General features: G+C 36.5%; 10 protein-coding genes across 13 annotated transcripts in view; 7 read left to right on the forward strand and 3 right to left on the reverse strand.

The window, feature by feature from the left end:
• Positions 1-701, forward strand: part of LOC105316479 (ufm1-specific protease 2) — a 6,683-nt gene extending 5,982 nt beyond the window's left edge. For 3 of the 4 annotated variants that reach the window (XM_020007048.1, XM_020007044.1, XM_020007058.1), the window contains 4 exons: positions 193-359; positions 403-463; positions 515-553; positions 615-701. In XM_020007048.1, the coding sequence (XP_019862607.1) occupies positions 193-359; positions 403-463; positions 515-553; positions 615-659 (312 nt within the window). In that variant the 3' untranslated portion in view covers positions 660-701. Of the gene's footprint in view, positions 1-192; positions 360-402; positions 464-514; positions 554-614 lie in introns of those variants that run through there. The other variant, XR_002189754.1, reaches the window with a different exon arrangement.
• A 50-nt stretch (positions 702-751) lies between these two features.
• On the forward strand, positions 752-3,530 carry LOC100635762 (dnaJ homolog subfamily A member 3, mitochondrial-like). Its single transcript, XM_011411397.2, has 11 exons — positions 752-844; positions 895-1,105; positions 1,215-1,300; positions 1,360-1,443; positions 1,511-1,705; positions 1,849-2,001; positions 2,582-2,729; positions 2,807-3,000; positions 3,045-3,160; positions 3,208-3,293; positions 3,344-3,530. The coding sequence occupies exons 1-11, from the start codon at positions 794-796 to the stop codon at positions 3,460-3,462; spliced, it is 1,443 nt and encodes a 480-aa protein (XP_011409699.2). The 5' UTR covers positions 752-793; the 3' UTR covers positions 3,463-3,530.
• On the reverse strand, positions 3,481-4,270 carry LOC100633159 (ubiquitin-fold modifier 1). Its single transcript, XM_003383510.3, has 6 exons — positions 4,220-4,270; positions 4,068-4,124; positions 3,911-3,968; positions 3,818-3,857; positions 3,734-3,766; positions 3,481-3,655 (listed from the first exon to the last, which is right to left on the reverse strand). Coding segments are annotated over exons 1-6 (264 nt in total). The 5' UTR covers positions 4,222-4,270; the 3' UTR covers positions 3,481-3,581.
• Positions 4,271-4,536: 266 nt separating this feature from the next.
• Positions 4,537-6,104, forward strand: LOC109591320 (uncharacterized). Its single transcript, XM_020007078.1, has 3 exons — positions 4,537-4,644; positions 4,714-4,855; positions 5,553-6,104. The coding sequence occupies exons 1-3, from the start codon at positions 4,602-4,604 to the stop codon at positions 5,881-5,883; spliced, it is 516 nt and encodes a 171-aa protein (XP_019862637.1). The 5' UTR covers positions 4,537-4,601; the 3' UTR covers positions 5,884-6,104.
• Positions 6,105-6,227: 123 nt separating this feature from the next.
• Positions 6,228-7,403, forward strand: LOC109591103 (uncharacterized). The gene is made up of 2 exons (XM_020006902.1): positions 6,228-6,268; positions 6,316-7,403. Exons 1-2 carry the CDS (start codon positions 6,265-6,267, stop codon positions 7,401-7,403), a joined length of 1,092 nt encoding a protein of 363 aa, XP_019862461.1. The 5' UTR covers positions 6,228-6,264.
• On the forward strand, positions 7,379-9,329 carry LOC109591219 (uncharacterized). The gene is made up of 5 exons (XM_020006995.1): positions 7,379-7,980; positions 8,039-8,188; positions 8,250-8,559; positions 8,615-8,923; positions 8,972-9,329. The coding sequence occupies exons 1-5, from the start codon at positions 7,708-7,710 to the stop codon at positions 9,265-9,267; spliced, it is 1,338 nt and encodes a 445-aa protein (XP_019862554.1). The 5' UTR covers positions 7,379-7,707; the 3' UTR covers positions 9,268-9,329.
• A 2,782-nt stretch (positions 9,330-12,111) lies between these two features.
• On the forward strand, positions 12,112-13,050 carry LOC109591233 (uncharacterized). Its single transcript, XM_020007008.1, has 3 exons — positions 12,112-12,405; positions 12,453-12,765; positions 12,817-13,050. Exons 1-2 carry the CDS (start codon positions 12,129-12,131, stop codon positions 12,644-12,646), a joined length of 471 nt encoding a protein of 156 aa, XP_019862567.1. The 5' UTR covers positions 12,112-12,128; the 3' UTR covers positions 12,647-12,765; positions 12,817-13,050.
• Positions 13,051-13,127: 77 nt separating this feature from the next.
• Positions 13,128-13,817, reverse strand: LOC109591225 (alkylated DNA repair protein alkB homolog 8-like). Its single transcript, XM_020007000.1, has 2 exons — positions 13,657-13,817; positions 13,128-13,612 (listed from the first exon to the last, which is right to left on the reverse strand). Exons 1-2 carry the CDS (start codon positions 13,778-13,780, stop codon positions 13,245-13,247), a joined length of 492 nt encoding a protein of 163 aa, XP_019862559.1. The 5' UTR covers positions 13,781-13,817; the 3' UTR covers positions 13,128-13,244.
• A 223-nt stretch (positions 13,818-14,040) lies between these two features.
• Positions 14,041-14,663, reverse strand: LOC100635888 (alkylated DNA repair protein alkB homolog 8-like). Its single transcript, XM_020006909.1, has 3 exons — positions 14,487-14,663; positions 14,168-14,439; positions 14,041-14,049 (listed from the first exon to the last, which is right to left on the reverse strand). Exons 1-3 carry the CDS (start codon positions 14,644-14,646, stop codon positions 14,041-14,043), a joined length of 441 nt encoding a protein of 146 aa, XP_019862468.1. The 5' UTR covers positions 14,647-14,663.
• Positions 14,664-14,738: 75 nt separating this feature from the next.
• LOC100636015 (kelch-like protein 20) overlaps positions 14,739-18,380 on the forward strand; it is a 4,750-nt gene continuing 1,108 nt past the window's right edge. Inside the window, exons 1-7 of the mRNA XM_020006913.1 lie at positions 14,739-14,870; positions 14,946-15,183; positions 15,654-16,128; positions 16,654-16,949; positions 17,358-17,466; positions 17,751-17,838; positions 18,365-18,378. Coding sequence (XP_019862472.1) covers positions 14,789-14,870; positions 14,946-15,183; positions 15,654-16,128; positions 16,654-16,949; positions 17,358-17,466; positions 17,751-17,838; positions 18,365-18,378 — 1,302 coding nt within the window. The 5' untranslated portion in view covers positions 14,739-14,788. The remainder of the gene's footprint in view (positions 14,871-14,945; positions 15,184-15,653; positions 16,129-16,653; positions 16,950-17,357; positions 17,467-17,750; positions 17,839-18,364; positions 18,379-18,380) is intronic.

Genomic DNA, 18,380 nt, shown 5'->3' on the forward strand with positions numbered 1-18,380 from the left:
CCATTTTTATTGCATTGCACATATCACATAAATTTTTATCACATAAATTAAAATTATTTATTATTATTATAGAAACCATTCATTGGCTCTTCTGAATGGATCGGATCAATTGAAGTCAGTACTGTCCTCAGTCACTCATTACAGGTGGGTGGGCCAATGGGTGTGGTCAATACCGAATGCTTCATTATTCAGATAGAGTCTCGTATTCATCACTGCTCAAGAGGAGCTGATATCGCCGGTACCGGTCGTCTTTTACAGCATCATTTTAGAAACCAGGGCACACCCGTAATGATAGGGGGTGGGGTTTTAGCTCATACCATATTAGGAGTTGACTATGATGAGCAATCTGGTGATATTAAGTAGGAAAAATAACTTTAAAAATAATTTTATAATTATTTTTAGGTTTTTGATTCTTGATCCTCATTACACTGGCCCTGAGGACATTAATTTGATAAATGGAAAAGTACATGGTCGCTTGATAATGTATAATTGTATTGTCAATATGATCTTTTAGGGTTGTGGCTGGAAAAGGATGAATTTTTGGGATCAAAATGTAAGACTTTTGTGGCTGCTTTTAAGCTGCAATTTAGTACTATATATTTTTGCTTTTTTAGGCAAGCTACAATTTGTGTATGCCCATCAGACCTCAGGAAATATAACATACAAAAACTTTGTCATTTTTTTGCTTTTATTTATATATACCGTAAATTATCTATAAATTATTTAATAGAGCAGTATAGTCAAATAACGAAATTAGTCAAATTGAAATTATTTCTTTCTTTTCACGAGGAGCATGCAAAAACGTGGACGAGATATTGTCCTTATTTTTACCAGAAACCAACAGGTAATGAAAGAAAAAGACATTTATTTACTTAGATATTCATCTGCCACTAGTTACTCTCATCGAGTCCAACAATGAAGAGATTCGTTAGACTATTTCATCATCATTCACTCTCTCCATCTTCTTGTGGCCATCTTGCTCTGAGCTCCTCTCGTTTATCTTCTGTCTTGAGATCAGCAGAAGTTTCTTACTGTATTACTAGATACAGCAATCACTACTTTAATCATACAAAGACCCACTCCAATAGAGGAATTCATTCTAACGGTAAACTACAATTTACTAGAGCAGACTTAATTCTCTTTTTACAAATTTGATTTAAATTTGCTTTCTTTTTTTATTTTACCTTTTTTACCCATCTTTTTTATTCTTTCAGCTTCTCTACGAAAAGAGGACTATTATCAGATACTTGGGATACCACGGACTGCCGATGCCAAGGAAATAAAAAAAGCTTATTACGATGTAAGAGAAACGCTCATCTTAAGAAAAACTAGCAAGTATAATTTAAATTATGTTTTTAGTTAGCAAAGAAGTATCATCCCGACCGTAACCCTGATAATCCAGAAGCGGCAAAGAAATTCACAAAAATAGGAGAAGCATATGAGGTTATACTGACAGCTATTATTTATTTATTTATTTGTTTGTTTGTTTGTTTGTTTATTATTATTACAGGTTCTTAGTAACTCTGAGAAGCGAAAGCGTTACGATTATTCCGGTTTCTCAGAGTTCAGCGATGAAGCTGGCCCAGGTCATCAGGGAAACCCCTTCACATCGATGAGAGCCGAGGAAATATTCCGTCAGTTTTTTGGTGACTTTGACATGTTTGGACAAGATATATTTGGACAAGACGCAAGGAACTCTCAAACGGTAACTTTAGTTTATAAAAATTAAGTTGGGACAAACTTAAACTGTGAAAAAATGTTTGAATCTAGTCATAGATAATATTTTCATTATCTAGTTCATTTTTATTGCTCTTTTTTTTCCTTTCTCTCTCTTCTACTCTCTCTTAGCTTCAGCTCAGTCTTTCATTTATGGAGTCAGTCAAAGGATGCAGTAAGGAGCTGTCAATGAGGGTACAGGCCATGTGTGAGAGGTGCTCTGGCAGTGGAGGGGAACCAGGAACAAAGACAGAAGTCTGTCCCTACTGCCGTGGGTCAGGAGAGGTAAGATCCTTTTATTATTGCTGTTATGGGACAGTGTTTCCCACAAAGCATGCTAAGTGAGCTAAACAGCATGAGCTTCATGAGTTGACAAGCACTACAATACAGTACAGGGCATTTGGATTCTGGAGCAACTTTAAAATTTCATTACAAATTCAATTTTTAACGGAATCAGCTCAAATTTGATTAACAACATAAGAACATGTATGTGTATCAGAAAATATTATAAAAATGGAGATTTCTCTTCTAGTCATTTTTGAGGAAATTTGGCCCGTGACCCTGTACTATAGTACAGGGACTTTTGCCTGATTTTTGAGTAACTTTTAAAATTTATAAAAAGTCCAAACTTGATTGGAATCAGTTCAAACTTTCTACACAACATAAGTACACATATGTATCAGAAAAAAATATAAAAACAGAGAATTCTCTCCTTTTAATTTTTGACGAAATTTGGCCAAAATTCCTGTACTATAGTACAGGGACTTTAGCCCAATTTTTGAGCAACTTAAAAATCCACTGTTCCTAAATCCTGTGGAAACCCTGCCCCCATATTACACATTACGATTAATTCCTTACATTACAGGAGGTGATCAGTACTGGGTTCTTCAAGATGAAGTCCGTATGTAGGAACTGTCACGGACAAGGACGTGTGATAACTGTGCGGTGTCGCTCTTGCATGGGGAAAGGAACCACTGTCAAGACACGATCAGTTAACGTACAAGTACCAGCTGGTAAAGAGAGAGGGAAGGAGGGAGAGAAGATACAAAATGGCTGCTCATAAATTATTATAATCTCTTCTCTTTTGCAGGTGTTTCGGACGGTCAAACTCTAAGAGTTCCAGTGGGTCACACAGAAGCTTATGTAACGCTCAGAGTTTCATCAAGTGACACTTTTAGACGTGACGGGTTTGACATTCACTCTGACGCTAACGTCAGCTACACTCAAGCAGTCCTGGGAGGAGTCGCTAAAACACCCGGTCTTAATGGGACGCTGGATTTAAAGGTATGGGTGTGGCTGTGGGTGGGGCTTCACATATTCTTTTTTAGATTCCAGCAGGTATTCAGTCTCATCACAGACTCAGATTAAGTGGTCGTGGGATACCAAGACTCAATGGATATGGAAACGGAGACCATTACATTCACATTAGGATCAAAGTACCCAAGTGAGTAACCACACCCACATTGCCACACCCATTGACTTCCTTATAAGGAATTTGACTAGCGAACAGAAGACATTAATAGAAGAACTAGCACAAACTGAAGATTACGAAGGATCTGTGAACGGGATCGTAAAAGGTCAGGGTTAAAAATGAAAAAGGGCGTGGTTGACTCCGCCTTTATGTTAGGTAGAGGGGAGAATGAAAGAAAGAACAAACTTGTCAAAAAAGAGAAAGGATTCTTGCAAAAGTTGAAGGGTATTTTTTGGGAAGATGAGGACAAAGAACAAAAAGAGAACACAAATTGACTTAAAATATCTTCATTATTTAATATTACGAATATTGTTTTTGCATTAAATTATTGATTGGTATAAAACAGCTGATAATAATAATAAATAACAACAATAATTATTATTAATAAATAAGATCATTGTTTTTGATGACCGACTCTGTCTCGTGGAATCAGGCGGAGTTCCCCACCATACTTTAAAAATACACTACCTATTAATAAGAAGATAAAGAAAACTTTATTTTCTGTCTCTCCTTTTCAAAATTTTCTCTACCACATTTTCTACGCACCTGCTGTTTGAGATGGATTGATTCCTATTCCATCTAAAAAAAAGATAAAAAATTATCATCATTGATTAATTGATTATACCTCACCGTTTGTAATGATTGCGCTAGTGGCAGGAGGAACTTTAAACTAATTTTTAAAAGAGGAAATAATACGATTGTCCAAACGTGACACATTCTTACTTCTTCTGCAGCAAATTTTAATACAGCAGTAAACGGAGTGTTCTCGGGTACACTTAAACTAATAACAAAGGAAGGAGTCAAACATAATAAAGCATAGAGGCCCACAAACAATGAAGATGGACCATACATTACTTATGGATGCATTTACTATGCTCACACTTTAAAAGGTAGTTTTGGATCTGATGTGAGAGTAATCTTAAAGGTCACTTTACTCCTGTGGAATAGAGATAAGAACAAATCATGTGACTGACTGTAATAATAACAAACAAACAGACAAGGATATATCAGGCAGAGCAAAACAACACTTACATCTTCGTGCTCTTTCTTCCCTTTTAGAAATTAAATTTATAAATTAGAGAGAAGAAATAATTTTGCATGAAAACAATCAGTGCTCACTTAATTAGGAAGTAAACATGTGAAAATCATTTATACATATCTAAATCACACTTTTAAAAAGTAAATAACAGGTGAAAATTAGGTGAAAATTACTTTTCAAAATTAGCAAGTTGTAAGAAGTGCAAAAATTTATTTTTGTTAATGCTGAAACTGAAATAGTGAAGAATGTATTAACAAAGTACAATCATCCATGATACCGTATATCAATGATGCCGTATATTATCTAAGTCTTACTGGGCTGGGTTTGGTTTTATTTTGAGTGGCTGTGGTCGAGAGGAAGAAATATTGTCCAGCAATGAATGTCTTTTTACTGATATTTCTCTCTGTCCTTACTACTGGTAAGATGGGATAGAATACCTTTTAATACTTTATTTTAAATAATATCCAAAACCCTCTTCTTTTTATAGTTTATTCTCAAGTCATTGTTGGTTCGTCAGACTGCTCTGTAACTTGTCCTTCAAGTAATGATGCTTCGTACAAGACGTACTGCTGCTCTGACAGCAGCAGTATGAACAATAATAATAACTACTGCTGTAATCCATATCTTCAGTAAGAGGACTAACATGTACATTGTATACTTCCCTTGTGGTATAATTATTATTATAATAATAGCTCAGTAGTATTTAATTGCATTATATCTACCTATTAAATTACACACTGTAGCCTATTTTGCTTAGTAATTGCTTAATGTTAATCTATTACACCAATCATTATTGTTTTGCCTACGTATACTACAGAGAGCCATTAAGTCCGGTTTCGATATAGCCCATATAACCACTGAATAGGTACAACAGCCGTAACTCTTTAGCCAACAACTTAAAAGGTGTGTATACTTGGCATCATTAGATGGTCACACCTAGGTTGATGAGGTGTTATGTTATGATTACATGTACCATCAAGAGTGCACTGATTATCATGTTCTTCTGATACTATACACACTCTATTGAGAAGTTTATGTAATCATTTGCACTTTAAAAAACACGTAGTATTATTATCAATAGTCTCCAGAAGATGCTGTTTAGATGCGACATGTATCAAAGAAGTGTTGACTGTACAACTATTTGTGCTTTTACAAGTTAACCCAATTATAATCATTTATTTACAATCACAATAATGATAACTACGTCATTGGTAGTCCGTTTATTATGACATTTGCATGCATGATTGACATCCTGCCACTTAAGATGTTTACTCTTCCTCCAAATTTTTTCCTCTTCCTCTCTCTTCCTTCCTTTCTCCAATAAAGACTATACATAGGACTAGGTATCGCTGTTCCTCTTATAATACTAATAATTGCGACTGTCATCGTACTCTACTGTTGTTGGTGGAGGCACAACAGAAAGAAAAGACGGCGACTAATGCAGCTGTATCTTGCCTCGAGACTTATCGGAAGAGACGACGACACTCCGCCCCCTTATAGAGATAACGAGCTTCCAGAGTACACCGAAGAGGACCCTTATTCGTCTTTAAAAGAACAACAAGGAGGAGGTGTGGCTTCTGAAGATAATGAAGGTGTGGCTGATGGAGATCAAGTGAATCTTATAGAGCAAGATACCATTAGTCCTACAGCTATATGATCAACTGCAAGTCGTAATTATTAACAATCTCTGTACATGCATTTCTGAACTCATTTATTGATCTAAAAATAACTGGTGTTGTCTGTCTATTTGTCGTATTAATAATCGCATCATTCATTTTATGCTCTGTACAATTTTTATTTAAATTCACTATTCAATCAATGATTAATCTGTTGTGAACCACTTCCTTTGTTTTTGATATATTATTCATGAAGAATTGACACTGAGAAAACACCCGATACGTAATACAAGAATATTCATGTCTAATTAAAAATAATTCATATAGAGCTCATGACTTCGGGGAGATATTATAAACGATGTGTACTATAAATACAAGCACAACTGTATAGCTACTTACAGTAGCATAACAGTTTAAAGATTATGGGTAAGCCAAGTTAATAGTAAATATACTCTATTATGTCTATTTTATAGAATTACTTCTAAGAGTGTCTTTCCTGTTGCTATTATTGTATCCAGTTGCTTCAGTCAACCTTACTACAATTGGTATTGGTGGTGAAGATGATTCAGTTTCAGCCTGCATCCCTGTCAACAGGAACACCAGTCTTTATATGGCACTCATCAATCCTTCTTGTGATAGCAGAGTTGATCTATATCAGAGTCCTCGCTATAATCCGCCTCGAACCAAAAGTTATGATTTGACTTTCAGTAATACAAAGACAGGTTTTACTCATCAATTAACTGGAAATGTTGATCCTGAGAAGCTTATATTTCTTTATATGGTTTCATACAACATCACGTACATGTATACCACAGAGGTTTCTAGTAATTCGCCATTGTGTATTACAATAGGGATAGATAAGCATTGCTATGCAACTAATGAAGGAAAACCCATTCCCCCAGATTCAAAGAACATTACAGCATTTAGATTTGAGGATCTGATTGTGGCAATTTTCATCAGATACACTGATAGGAATCTCATTGCAAGTGGAACCATTACAATAACACAATTTTATTATGAAAACATAAGTTATCCTGAAGAATGCAGCAACTTAACGATAGACAGACCACAATGCCAACTGAAGTCTTCCACTAATGAAACTTGCATATTTGCATTTTCAAACAACAGTGCAAAGTTGCAATATGGAGATCAGCCAGTACAACAATACAATAGCAGTACATACACTCCACCAATAGCAAACTGTTCAGTAACTCCAACAACATTTACACCAACAATATCTCCAACACCAGATGGTCCTAATAATGCAGCAATAACTGGAATAGCATCAGCATCTGTTGGTTTTACCATACTTCTTCTAGTGTCAATACCAGGAATAATAATCTGCTTTGGAGGATACTACATCAAAAGAAAAAAGAAAAGAAATGACTTGGGATGCTACGTCAAAAGAAATAAGAAAAGAAATGGCTTGGATGTATCACTTTATAAATTTGATGAGGAGTATTCCTTAAGCATTCTTGAGAGAAGGAAAGAAGCAGAAAAAAGACCGAAGAAAATGAAAAAGATAAACTTTGCAACTGGAATTAAACAAATAAAAGGTTAGTAAAAATAACTGTGGATGCATGTATCGATGATTTGTTGCAGATATCTTTGGTGAACTGACCAAATTAAAATTTGATAGCAAAGGCTTGGTCCATCACTGCAGCAAGACTGGTGTGACACTCATAATTCCAGAGGGAGCAGTTCAACAACCTGCTACTGCATGGTTTGGAGTGTGTCCATTTAGCACTAAGTTCAAGTTTGGTGACTTTGTACCCATTACTCCTATTGTATGGGTCTACATTGATCAAAAACTAACAAAACCAGCAGAGCTTTACCTTCCCCACAACATCAATATTGGGACAACCATGAAAAACCTCTTCGTCCACTTGACAGCCAGTGATCAGAACTTCTTGGAAAAAGGAAAGTTTCTTTTTACTTGTAGCAACGTCAAAATGGAAGTCGATTCTGAAATGTTTAAGACGTATTGTGACCACTTTTGTTCACACTGTGTTGCCATGAAGAAGAATGTATATCAAGGTACTCAGAAGCATTACATGATAGCAATGGCTGAGAAACAAGAAGATGAAACAACCTTTGTTGACTTTTGCTGCTTTCCTTGTCAGATGGGATGCAAGCAGGTATTGATCAATGTCTCTTTTAAAGTGTAATTATTTATGATAATTTTAAAATTAACAGCTCGTAACAAAGCAGTATAAAGATGAAGAGTTTACAATCAGCAGCTTGAAGAGTATCATGTTTGATGATGAAGGCAGCTTATCTGTAGCATTTGATCCAGACAGTGTACTAGGATGGGAAAGAGATTACAATGGGTTTTGTACAGGAGAGGTAGATACATGCATAGCAAAATAATGCTATATATATATATATATATGATTGTTTGTTATAGATATCTGAGTCAGAGGTTGATTATTTTAAAGTGATGGGTTGTGAAGCTGGTAATGTGAATAAAGAGAATATTGAGAAGCTTCAATTGATGGAAGAGACCCTTCTTTATCCTCCTCGTCTCAGATACACCTTCTCATGCTTGAATAGCTTCATTGCCTTAGATACTACAAAAGTGAAAGCTATTTTCAGTGGAATGAGCAAGCCCCTCCAAATCAATGTCACATTGAAAAAGCCACAAGAAAATGAGAGTGCATCCACAACACAGCTAACTCCCCCTTTGACTCCTAATATTGCACCAGCAAATGATATCAGTAAGTAATTCAACCCTGAAATATAACTGACTTTATTCATACATTCCTTTAATAGAATCTGATGCTGTCTTGATGAAAATCCTGATTGTTACTGCTGATATCTTTTGCGATGATCATCGTGGCAGTAAATGGTTCGTATTTGGTCTCAAACTTGGTCTAAACATACCCCAACTGCACAAGATTGAGATACAGTACAACACTCCAACTCAGTTTGCTAGAGAGTCCCTTCTTTTGTGGAGAACTGAAAACAAGACTGCAACATGGGAGCCAGTAGCTGCTGCATTGGAGAGCATTGACCTTAAATCTGTAGCTATACAGTTGGAGGGTCAGTTTAAAGAACAGCGTCCAATGCCTACACTTCCAAGTAAGTATGCTATTATATGCTAATAACATCAACTTATATTTTGTACAGACAGTGTTCTTGAAGCTGAGCCTAGTCTTCCTGCTCTTAATAATTTGGTGGGTGCAAAGATTGAAGATAAGTATCACTTGTTTGGGATCGCTGTTGGTTTAAATGAAGGCCGTCTGAGAGGACTGGACAAAGACTATCCAACATGCCAAGAGAGGTTCAATCAAGTGTTTTATGAATGGAGTCAAGTTGATCCCAATACATTCAAATGGAAGACTGTCATTGAAATATTACAATCTGATACCATCAAAGCTACTTCTGTAGCTGAACTTGTTATTGAACATTTGAGTAGCATTTAATAACATTTAATAGCCATTAGTTTTTACAAACTCCAGAGCTGTCAAAAAATTTTTGTAGATAGGCTGCTGCATTTTCCCATTGGCGTTATTTTTATTTTTGTGATTTTAATTATCAATGTATTTTAGTTTAGTTTTTGTGCTAGTAGACACCAGTTATCATGATCATACCAGTAGTCCAGTATTTTTAATGAGGGAACTCTCTTACACAACTCTATCAGCTCCTTATCCCCAAACACATGATAAAAACTATAGAAAGTCCTAAAGCTGTGTTGCTGTAGATCAAAAGCATGTCTATCATCACTGGAACATTACAAAATCATCATTATCTTTTATGAAGGAGCTGTTTCAACAAAATTTAAGTAGCCAAATTAAATCTGTGTGGCTTAAAATAAAAGTAAATGCAACTTTAAAAATTTGTAAAAAATTAAAAATGTGATCAGAATGAGTTCAAACTTTAAACACAATACAAGGACATGTATATAGTCTTGCAGGCCAGACCATTCCCCAGCCTATTGTCATTTGGGTGGACGGCTCTAAAATTATTGCTTAAAAATTTTTAGAAATTAGAAATTATTAAAATTGCTCTAAAGGATATTTCCTTTACTTATTAATATCAAATATTAAATGACAAACGTGCTCTTGTCACGTTCAAGCGCTTGCAGACTATGCAATCACAGACTATGCACATGCAGACTATGTGATCACACTCACTAGATCTAATATTGTTGGGCCTGGTGAGGTAATTAGATTATTGTTATAATAGCAATAATCTAATTACCTCGCCAGGCCCGACAATATTAGCATACACTTCCCTTTGTGGTTTTGCAATCTTTTGTTGAGTCGGTCTAGCAATACAAACATCGTATAGCCAGTACTTCAGGATCATGGGTAAGCCAACTTAGCCAAGTCAATAGTAAATATAATCTATTTATAGAGTTACTTCTAAGAGTGTCTTTCCTGTTGCTATTATTATACCCAGTTGCTTCAGTCAACCTTACTACAATTGGTATTGGTGGTGAAGATGATTCAGTTTCAGCCTGCATCCATGTCAACAGGAACACCAGTCTTTATATGGCACTTGTTGATCCTTCCTGTGATAGCAAAGTTGATTTATATCAAAGTCCTCATTATAATCCACCTATGATTAAAAGTCTCAGCGAAATACATTTTAATACAAGCACTGTCTATACTTACAATTTAACTGGAAATGTTGATCCTGAAAGACTTGTGTTTCTCTATATGGTCACATACAACATGACATACAGCTATCAATCAAGGAATGGTAGTTTTTCTAAATTACAAATTACAATAGGAATGGCCATTGATCACCTCCCAGCTACATCTAATATTGGTCATCATTCAAATTCAATAAACATTACAGCCTTTAGACTTCATGATCCTTTTGTTAAAATTGTCATTACAAACAAAGATAGGATTCTCACTGTAAATGGAAGCATTATAATAAAACAATTTTATTATGAAAACATAAGTTATCCTAAAGAATGCAGCAACTTGACAATAAACAGGCCACAATGCCAACTGAAGTCTTTCACTGCTGAAGCTTGCATATTTGCCTTTTCAAACAGCAGCACGAAGTTGCAATATGGAGATCAACCAGTACAATTGTACAATAGCAGTACAAATACTCCATCAATGACAAACTGTTTAGTATTTCCAACAATACCAGCAGAGTCAACAATTGCACCATCTACCTCTGCTGTCACTGATTCATCTGGAATACTATTATTAATCATTATTTTTGTACTTGTTTTAGTGTTAGCTATACTAGGAGCCACAATTGCATGCACCTCTTTTGTAATAGGAGGATATTATTATAGCAGAAAAAATCCTAGGATACAACCATTGGATGAATTAGAGATGTCACAATATGCAACTGATGAGTATTTGTTAAGTATTCTTGAGAGAAGGATAGAAGCAGATGAAAAAGGATCAAAGATAAGGAAAAAGATTGCAGCTGGAATTAAACAAATAAAAGGTAAAAATAGTTTGTAGATGCATGTAATGATGATTTATTGTAGGCATTTTTGGTGAACTGATCAAATTACAATTCGATAGTAAAGGCTTGGTCCATCACTGCTGCAAGACTGGTGTGACACTCATAATTCCAGAGGGAGCAGTTCAACAACCTGCTACTGCATGGTTTGGAGTGTGTCCATTTAGCACTAAATTCAAATTTGGTGACTATGTACCCATCACTCCTATTGTATGGGTCTACATTGATCAAAAACTAACAAAACCAGCAGAGCTTTACCTTCCCCACAACATCAATATTGAGACAACCATGAAGAACCTCTTTGTCCACTTGACAGCCAGTGATCAGAACTTCTTGGAAAAAGAAAACTTTCTTTTTACTTGTAGCAACGTCAAAATGGAAGTCGATTCTGAAATGTTTAAGACGTATTGTGATCACTTTTGTTCACACTGTGTTGCCATGGAAAAGAATGCATATAAAGGTACACAGAAGCATTACATGATAGCAATGGCTGAGAAACAAGAAGATGAAACAACCTTTGTTGATTTTTGTTGCTTTCCTTGTCAGATGGGATGCAAGCAGGTATTGATCAATGTCTCTTTTAAAGTGTATTTATTTATAATAAATTTAAATTAAACAGCTTGTAACAAAGCAGTATAAAGATGAAGATTTTACAATTAGTAACTTGAAGAGTATCATGTTTGATGATGAAGGCAGCTTATCTGTAGCATTTGATCCAGACAGTGTACCAGGATGGGAAAGAGATCACAATGGATTCCATACAGAAGAGGTAGATAGACATAGCACAATAATACTTTATGGTTGTTTATTATAGATATCTGAGTCAGAGGTTGACTATTTTAAAGTGATGGGTTGTGAAGCTGGTAATGTGAATAAAGAGAATGTTGAGATGCTGCAAATGATGGAAGAGGTCCTTTCTTATCCTCCTCGTTTCAGATACACCTTCTCATGCTTGAATAGCTTTGTTGCCTTAGATACTACAAAAGTGAAAGCTGTCTTCAGTGGAACAAGCAAACCCCTTCAAATCAATGTCACATTGAAAAAGCCACAAGAAAATGAGAGTGCATCCACATCGCAACTAACTCCCCCTTTGACTCCTAATATTGCACCAGCAAATGATATCAGTAAGTAATTCAACCCTGAAATGTAATATATACATGTCCTTCAATAGAATCTGATGTTGTTTTGATGAAAATCCTGACTGTTACTGCTGATATTTTTTGTGATGATCATCGTGGCAGCAAATGGTTCATATTTGGTCTCAAACTTGGTCTAAACATATCCCAACTGCACAAGATTGAGATACAGTACAACAATCCAACTCAGTTTGCTAGAGAGTCCCTTCTTTTGTGGACTGAGGACTGAAAACAAGACTGCATCATGGGAGCCAGTAGCTGCTGCACTGGAGAGCATTGAGCTTAAATCTGTAGCTATACAGTTGGAGGGTCAGTTTAAAGAACAGCATCCAATACCCACACTTCCAGGTGAGTATGCTGCTATTATATGTTAATAACATCAACTTATAATTTGTACAGACAGTGTTCTTGAAGCTGAGCCTAGTCTTCCTGTTCTTAATAATTTGGTGGGTGCAAAGATTGAAGACAAGTATCACTTGTTTGGGATTGCTGTTGGTCTAAATGAAGGCTACCTGAAAGGACTGGACAAAGACTATCCAACATGTCAAGAAAGGTTTAATCAAGTGTTTTATAAATGGAGTCAAGTTGATCCCAATACATTCAAATGGAAGACTGTTATTGAAGTATTACAATCTGATACCATCAAAGCTACTTCTGTAGCTGAACATATTGTTGAACATTTGAGTAGCAATGAATAACAATTAAATTCGTTCATTTAATAAAAATTACTTTTTACAAACCAAAGCTGTCAAAATTTATTGTAGATAAGCTGCTTCACTAATTTTTTATTAGCATTATATTTTTGTGATTTTAATTATAAATCTATTTTAGTCTAGTTTTTGTGCTAGTAGACACCAGTTATCATGATCATACCAGTAGTCCAGTATCTTTAATGAGGGAACTCTCTTACACAACTCTATCAGCTCCTTGTCCACAAACACATGATAGTAACGATAGAATGTCCTAAAGCCGTGTTGCTGTAGATCAAAAGCATGTTTATCATCACTGGAAGCATGTGGAGAAGATACAGAAAAATCATTATCTTTTGACGAAGGAACTGGTTCAACAGTATTAGAAGTAGTAGGCATTAATAAAGAGATGGGGCTAGGAGTCCTTAACAAGTCACTGGAGGCAACTACTTTGTTGTGTGATGAAGAATCAGTTTTTTCATCATCAATATCTTCCATATCTTTTCCTAAAGTGTGACGTAATCTTTTGCTAAAAGTTATAATCGTGTACCTCTCTCTGTTTTAGTCTTGGATTGTTTAGACTTTCCCCTTCTCCTTTTCTCTTTTTTCTTTTTTGCAGAATGTGTAGGATCATGACCAGGTGAGTAATGGGGCTGAAGATGCCATGGAACCATCACATCTTGCTCAGAGAACTAGTAAATGCAAATTTAAAAATTCGTAAAAAATCTAAATTTGATTGGAATCAGCTCAAACTTTCTACACAACATAAGAACATGTATATGTATCTGAAAAAAATTATAAAAGTAGAGAATTTTCTTTTTTTTAATTTTGGTGAAATTTGGCCAGTGACCCTGTACTATAGTACAGGGACTTTTGCCTGATTTTGTAGCAACTTTAAAAATTTGTAAAAAATCTAAATTTGATTTGAATCCACTTAAACTTCCTATATAACATAAGAACATGTATATGTACGAAAAAGAATTATAAAAATGGAGAATTCTCTTCTTTTCCCTTTTGGCAAAATTTGGCCAGTGACCCTGTACTACATAAAAAATTTGTACAAAACAAGATGAAGTAGGAGTGCCACCAGGTCGTAAGAGCCTAGCCATCTCCCCAAGTGCCTTCTTTCTCCTCTCCTCTGTCGACAGATGATGAATGACAGCGATGCTTATAGCAGCATCAAATGTACATGAACAATATGGTAACTCAAGGCAGTCGCAAACAAGAGCTTCGTGACCCCGCCCTCTTGCAATAGCAACAAGTTCCGGACACATGTCACTGCCTAACACACAGACATCCTTGTTAATGCCTAAGTACTTGCCATTACCACAACCTAAAGATTAAAAGCATGAATTTATGATTAATTTATATTTTATTTACCTACATCAGCCACAAGGCTGCCTGGAGGTAATGAAGAGAGGAATTCTGCCACTCTAGGCCAGGGGTTGTATCTTGTGTCACTGAAATGCGTTGCTATGGAGGAATAGACCTTGTGAACGTGTTCATCTTCTCTTGTCTCTGGATTATTATTGGTGGCCATTACAAAGCACGTGTGGTTGGGCGTGGTCAATCAGATCCTGACGGACCACACCCATTTCTTAATTAATTTAATTAACAAGTTAATTAAAATTAGCATCGATCGAAGAGAACCAAACTTGAGGAGAGAAAAGGAGAGAAAGAACATGGACACGAGTTCATCTCCTACTGCTTCTGCCATTCTCATCCCTGCTTCACCTGGAGAGGGTGCAGAAGAAAAGGAAAATGGTACCAATACTACTTTCCCTGTCCCCTTCACCAACTCTTTTGTGTCCCCTCCTCTTTCTTTCTCTCTTTTTCTAGACCCAAGCCTGACTCTTCTAAGCACCAGCCCTACGCCTCAAGGAGAGCTGGCCCTAGCTGGAGAGCTGGGAACGACGGACAAGCTTCTTTTCGTAGCAAAGGAGCACCCGTCAGACACTCTGAGGTCGATGCAAGAACTAAGGGACGATGAGAAGCTTTGCGATGTCACACTTCTCGTGCAAGGAGTCGAGATTAAGGCCCACAAGATAGTCCTAGCTGCCAGCAGTCATTATTTCAGGTATCGTATTATAATGTTGTAACGAGACGTGTGTAGTTGCATTAGTTTTAGACTTAGTTTATGCACCTCCTTCTTTTCCCTTCACTACATGTACTCTGCTAGGCGATTTTAATACCAATTTCATGCTAACATTCAGCAAGTTAGCACATGTAGTCGTGCCATCTCTCACATTCATTTTATGACAGCTGCACTTTTGAAACTTCCGAGGCAGCCTCTGCTTCTCTGAGTTGCCAATCAACACTAAGAGTTCAGGAGAAAGTCAGCCATATTTGCTAAGAGTGTTGATGAGATTCCAGCAACTACAGCAATTATTAGGCCCAGGGCAGTATTAATGGCTTTTTAATGAAATGTACTTAGACATATCAATTATGTACCGTGACATTTTTTTGGTAGATTTTGTGTATAAAATTACTTGTATGTACATGTACATGTAAATGCCTATGATTATTTTTGTGATGTTTTTTTTTCAGGTCAATGTTTGCTGGAGACATGATCGAGAGTCGCAGCTCAAGTGTAGAACTAAAAGACGTCGAACCCGACGCCATATCGCTCCTAGTCGAGTACTCCTACACCTCACAGCTTGAAATAACCTCCAACAACGTCCAGTCAGTAATGGCCGCTGCATCTATCTTCGACTTTCCTTTTGTCCTCGAGGCGACGGCGAAATTCCTTGCAACCCACCTCCATCCTTCAAATTGTCTTGGCATGAGAGCATTTGGCCGTACGTACGGGAGCGAAGCTCTTGTTAATGCTGCCTCGCGTCACTTTAGAAATCATTTCACGGACGCTATCAAGAGCGAGGAATTTCTCCAACTTCCCCCGGAGGTTTTTTCAGAGTTATTGGACAGCGACGAGGTGAATGTGAGGACAGAGGAGGACATATTTAGGTCACTGGAACTATGGTTGAACTACGAGCCTGAGTCACGTAAAGACAGCTTACCCAAAGTATGTGCTTAAGATTATACTAAGATTTATAATGAACGTACATGTACACGTACATGTATACACATGTAGTATCATCGAAGAATTATCTTAAATTAATTGTTGCATTAACTTCTAATTGAAATGAAATTTAATTAGCAATAGCTGCATGTGCAAATGTAACTCACTTTCTTCCATATGCTACAGCTACTATATATTTTGTTTTATAAAAATAATAAATATGCAATCACTCTGAGCTATGTGGCCAACACCTACTGTGTCTAATTGGCAGTGACATTTGAAATAAAAACTTACTCACCAATCCTTTCTGTTGCACTATAGCATGTTCCCTATGCTTACAGCTGTCTTACATTTCATTGCTGTTTATCATTCCACCTGCTAGTGATAAGGGATTGGATGATTAAGCAGGTTTAATTTCCCTGTAATTTGATTTAGAAATTCTCTCTTTTTCTATGTCTGTGTAGTGTAGCCCATGGTATGTTTGTTTTTAATAACCTTTTCATTTGATATCATTTCTTTCTCTCCCAGTTACTCAACCACATCCGTCTTCCTTTGCTACCTCTAAATTTCCTTAAATATCGAGTCGAGTCAAATCCTTACATCAAGAGGAGTCTTGATTGTCGGGATCTCATCGATGAAGCAAAAAACTACCATCTCTTTCCCGATGACTACTCACAGATCAAGGGTACCCAGTTCCACCCACGGAAGTCAACAGTTGGTGTCCTTTTTGCTATTGGTGGACGTGGTGCTGTAGGGGAGCCTTTCTGTAGTGTAGAGTGTTATAATTTCAGGACTAACCAGTGGTACGAAGGCCCCGAACTAAGGTATGTACATGTACATGTACATGCGTACAACACTTGTGTACTTTTTGATTAAAAAGATAGCCTATAGTTTGTTGTATAAATAATAAACTCCTCGTTTCTGTTATTGGCAGCTGTTCCAACCAGTCCCGTCCGACTATAGTAATTAATGATATACTAATAATATGCCGAGAGTTTACTGATAGTAATTAGCGATATACTAATAATATACTGAGAGTTTACTGATAGTGAATGTCTTTCCAAACTGCCTTGTTGTCTTGCTATTAGTTGTAGTAACAGGTGTGCTTCTTATCAACACACTGCCTTTATAGGCTAAGCTATGTGTTTACTCCTTATACTCCAGCAGCTGCTCTTATTCAATTAATTATTGCTTTCCATTGTTTACCTGTCCCTATATATGTATACATGTAGGTCTAGGAGAAGACATGTGGGCGTGGCTTGCTTAAATGGCAAGCTTTATGCCGTGGGAGGTCATGACGGGAATCAGCACCTAAACACTGTTGAATGCTATGACCCTAAAGTGAGTTTCTCCCTCCCTCCCTCTCTCTCTCTCTCTCTCTCTCTCTCTCTCTCTCTCTCTCTCTCTCTCTCTCTCTCTCTCTCTCTCTCTCTCTCTCTCTCTCTCTCTCTCTCTCTCTCTCTCTCTCTCTCTCTCCTTAATTCTTCTATCATACAATATATACATGTGCCCCTTCTTTGATCTTTTCCTTCTTATTCCTTAAAAGTACTCTTAATAATACATATACATGTACATGTTAATAATACCAAGAGTGATATTGTACTTATATTTTATTATTGTACCAGGTTGGTAGGTGGGAGTACGTACAACCAATGAAGACGCTTAGACGTGGTATAGCAGTTGGTGTGTTAGAAGGACCAATGTATGCAGTAGGTAAGAGAATATAATTGAGAGAGAGGGAGAGAGAGAAGAGACACTGAATGTTTCTGTATTAGTAACAAGTGAATGGGTCGGTGGGTGGTAGAGCAACTAATGTTATGTCTTTGTTGTTATCTAATTCTCACAGTGTGGAGCGACTGACTGCTAGTGATTGTTTTACATAGGAAACGAGTGATATTCTAATACACATGATAGCCTATTACGGTATTTTAAGCTACTGTGTAATGCAATACAAATACATGTACATAAGTATGTGTGGAAAGTATAATATATGGAGTGTGTGTGTGTTTACTGTGTTATATGAGACTGTTTATTTGCTTGCGTTTGGTATCATAGCCAGCATTAGGTCACACTTCATTTGGATAAACAAATTTTAGACTTGTAACTGTTGAACATATTGTTGTGTGTTTGCGTCACAAAGTCAGCAGATTTAGTTATGACAAATTTACTTCCATAAACATGCCTGTTGATCTATAAGAGAGAAGGAGAAACACAAGATATTATATTTTTAACGTTACAGGTGGTCTGGACGACGT

Source organism: Amphimedon queenslandica, unplaced genomic scaffold (assembly GCF_000090795.2).
Source record: "Amphimedon queenslandica unplaced genomic scaffold, v1.1 AMPQUscaffold_13509, whole genome shotgun sequence".
NCBI classification, from domain to species: domain Eukaryota; kingdom Metazoa; phylum Porifera; class Demospongiae; order Haplosclerida; family Niphatidae; genus Amphimedon; species Amphimedon queenslandica.

Coding starts and splice junctions, on each gene's coding strand:
- LOC100635888 (XM_020006909.1), bottom strand. CDS start 14,646: ATGGCCACCAATAATAATCCAGAGACAAGAGAAGATGAACACGTTCAC. Junction 14,440..14,486: donor CAGCCTTGTGGCTGATGTAG/GTAAATAAAATA, acceptor TTTAATCTTTAG/GTTGTGGTAATGGCAAGTAC.
- LOC100633159 (XM_003383510.3), bottom strand. Junction 3,858..3,910: donor TAAAATTTGCTGCAGAAGAA/GTAAGAATGTGT, acceptor TTTAAAAATTAG/TTTAAAGTTCCTCCTGCCAC. Junction 3,656..3,733: donor CAATCCATCTCAAACAGCAG/GTGCGTAGAAAA, acceptor TCTTATTAATAG/GTAGTGTATTTTTAAAGTAT.
- LOC100635762 (XM_011411397.2), top strand. CDS start 794: ATGCAAAAACGTGGACGAGATATTGTCCTTATTTTTACCAGAAACCAA. Junction 1,301..1,359: donor TAAAAAAAGCTTATTACGAT/GTAAGAGAAACG, acceptor TTATGTTTTTAG/TTAGCAAAGAAGTATCATCC. Junction 3,161..3,207: donor ATTAGGATCAAAGTACCCAA/GTGAGTAACCAC, acceptor CTTCCTTATAAG/GAATTTGACTAGCGAACAGA.
- LOC109591225 (XM_020007000.1), bottom strand. CDS start 13,780: ATGGTTCCATGGCATCTTCAGCCCCATTACTCACCTGGTCATGATCCT. Junction 13,613..13,656: donor CAAGACTAAAACAGAGAGAG/GTACACGATTAT, acceptor GTCACACTTTAG/GAAAAGATATGGAAGATATT.
- LOC109591320 (XM_020007078.1), top strand. CDS start 4,602: ATGAATGTCTTTTTACTGATATTTCTCTCTGTCCTTACTACTG. Junction 4,645..4,713: donor TCTCTCTGTCCTTACTACTG/GTAAGATGGGAT, acceptor TTCTTTTTATAG/TTTATTCTCAAGTCATTGTT. Junction 4,856..5,552: donor TGCTGTAATCCATATCTTCA/GTAAGAGGACTA, acceptor TCTCCAATAAAG/ACTATACATAGGACTAGGTA.
- LOC109591233 (XM_020007008.1), top strand. CDS start 12,129: ATGGGTTGTGAAGCTGGTAATGTGAATAAAGAGAATGTTGAGATGCTG. Junction 12,406..12,452: donor TGCACCAGCAAATGATATCA/GTAAGTAATTCA, acceptor GTCCTTCAATAG/AATCTGATGTTGTTTTGATG.
- LOC109591219 (XM_020006995.1), top strand. CDS start 7,708: ATGAAAAACCTCTTCGTCCACTTGACAGCCAGTGATCAGAACTTCTTG. Junction 7,981..8,038: donor GTCAGATGGGATGCAAGCAG/GTATTGATCAAT, acceptor TAAAATTAACAG/CTCGTAACAAAGCAGTATAA. Junction 8,924..8,971: donor TCCAATGCCTACACTTCCAA/GTAAGTATGCTA, acceptor TATTTTGTACAG/ACAGTGTTCTTGAAGCTGAG.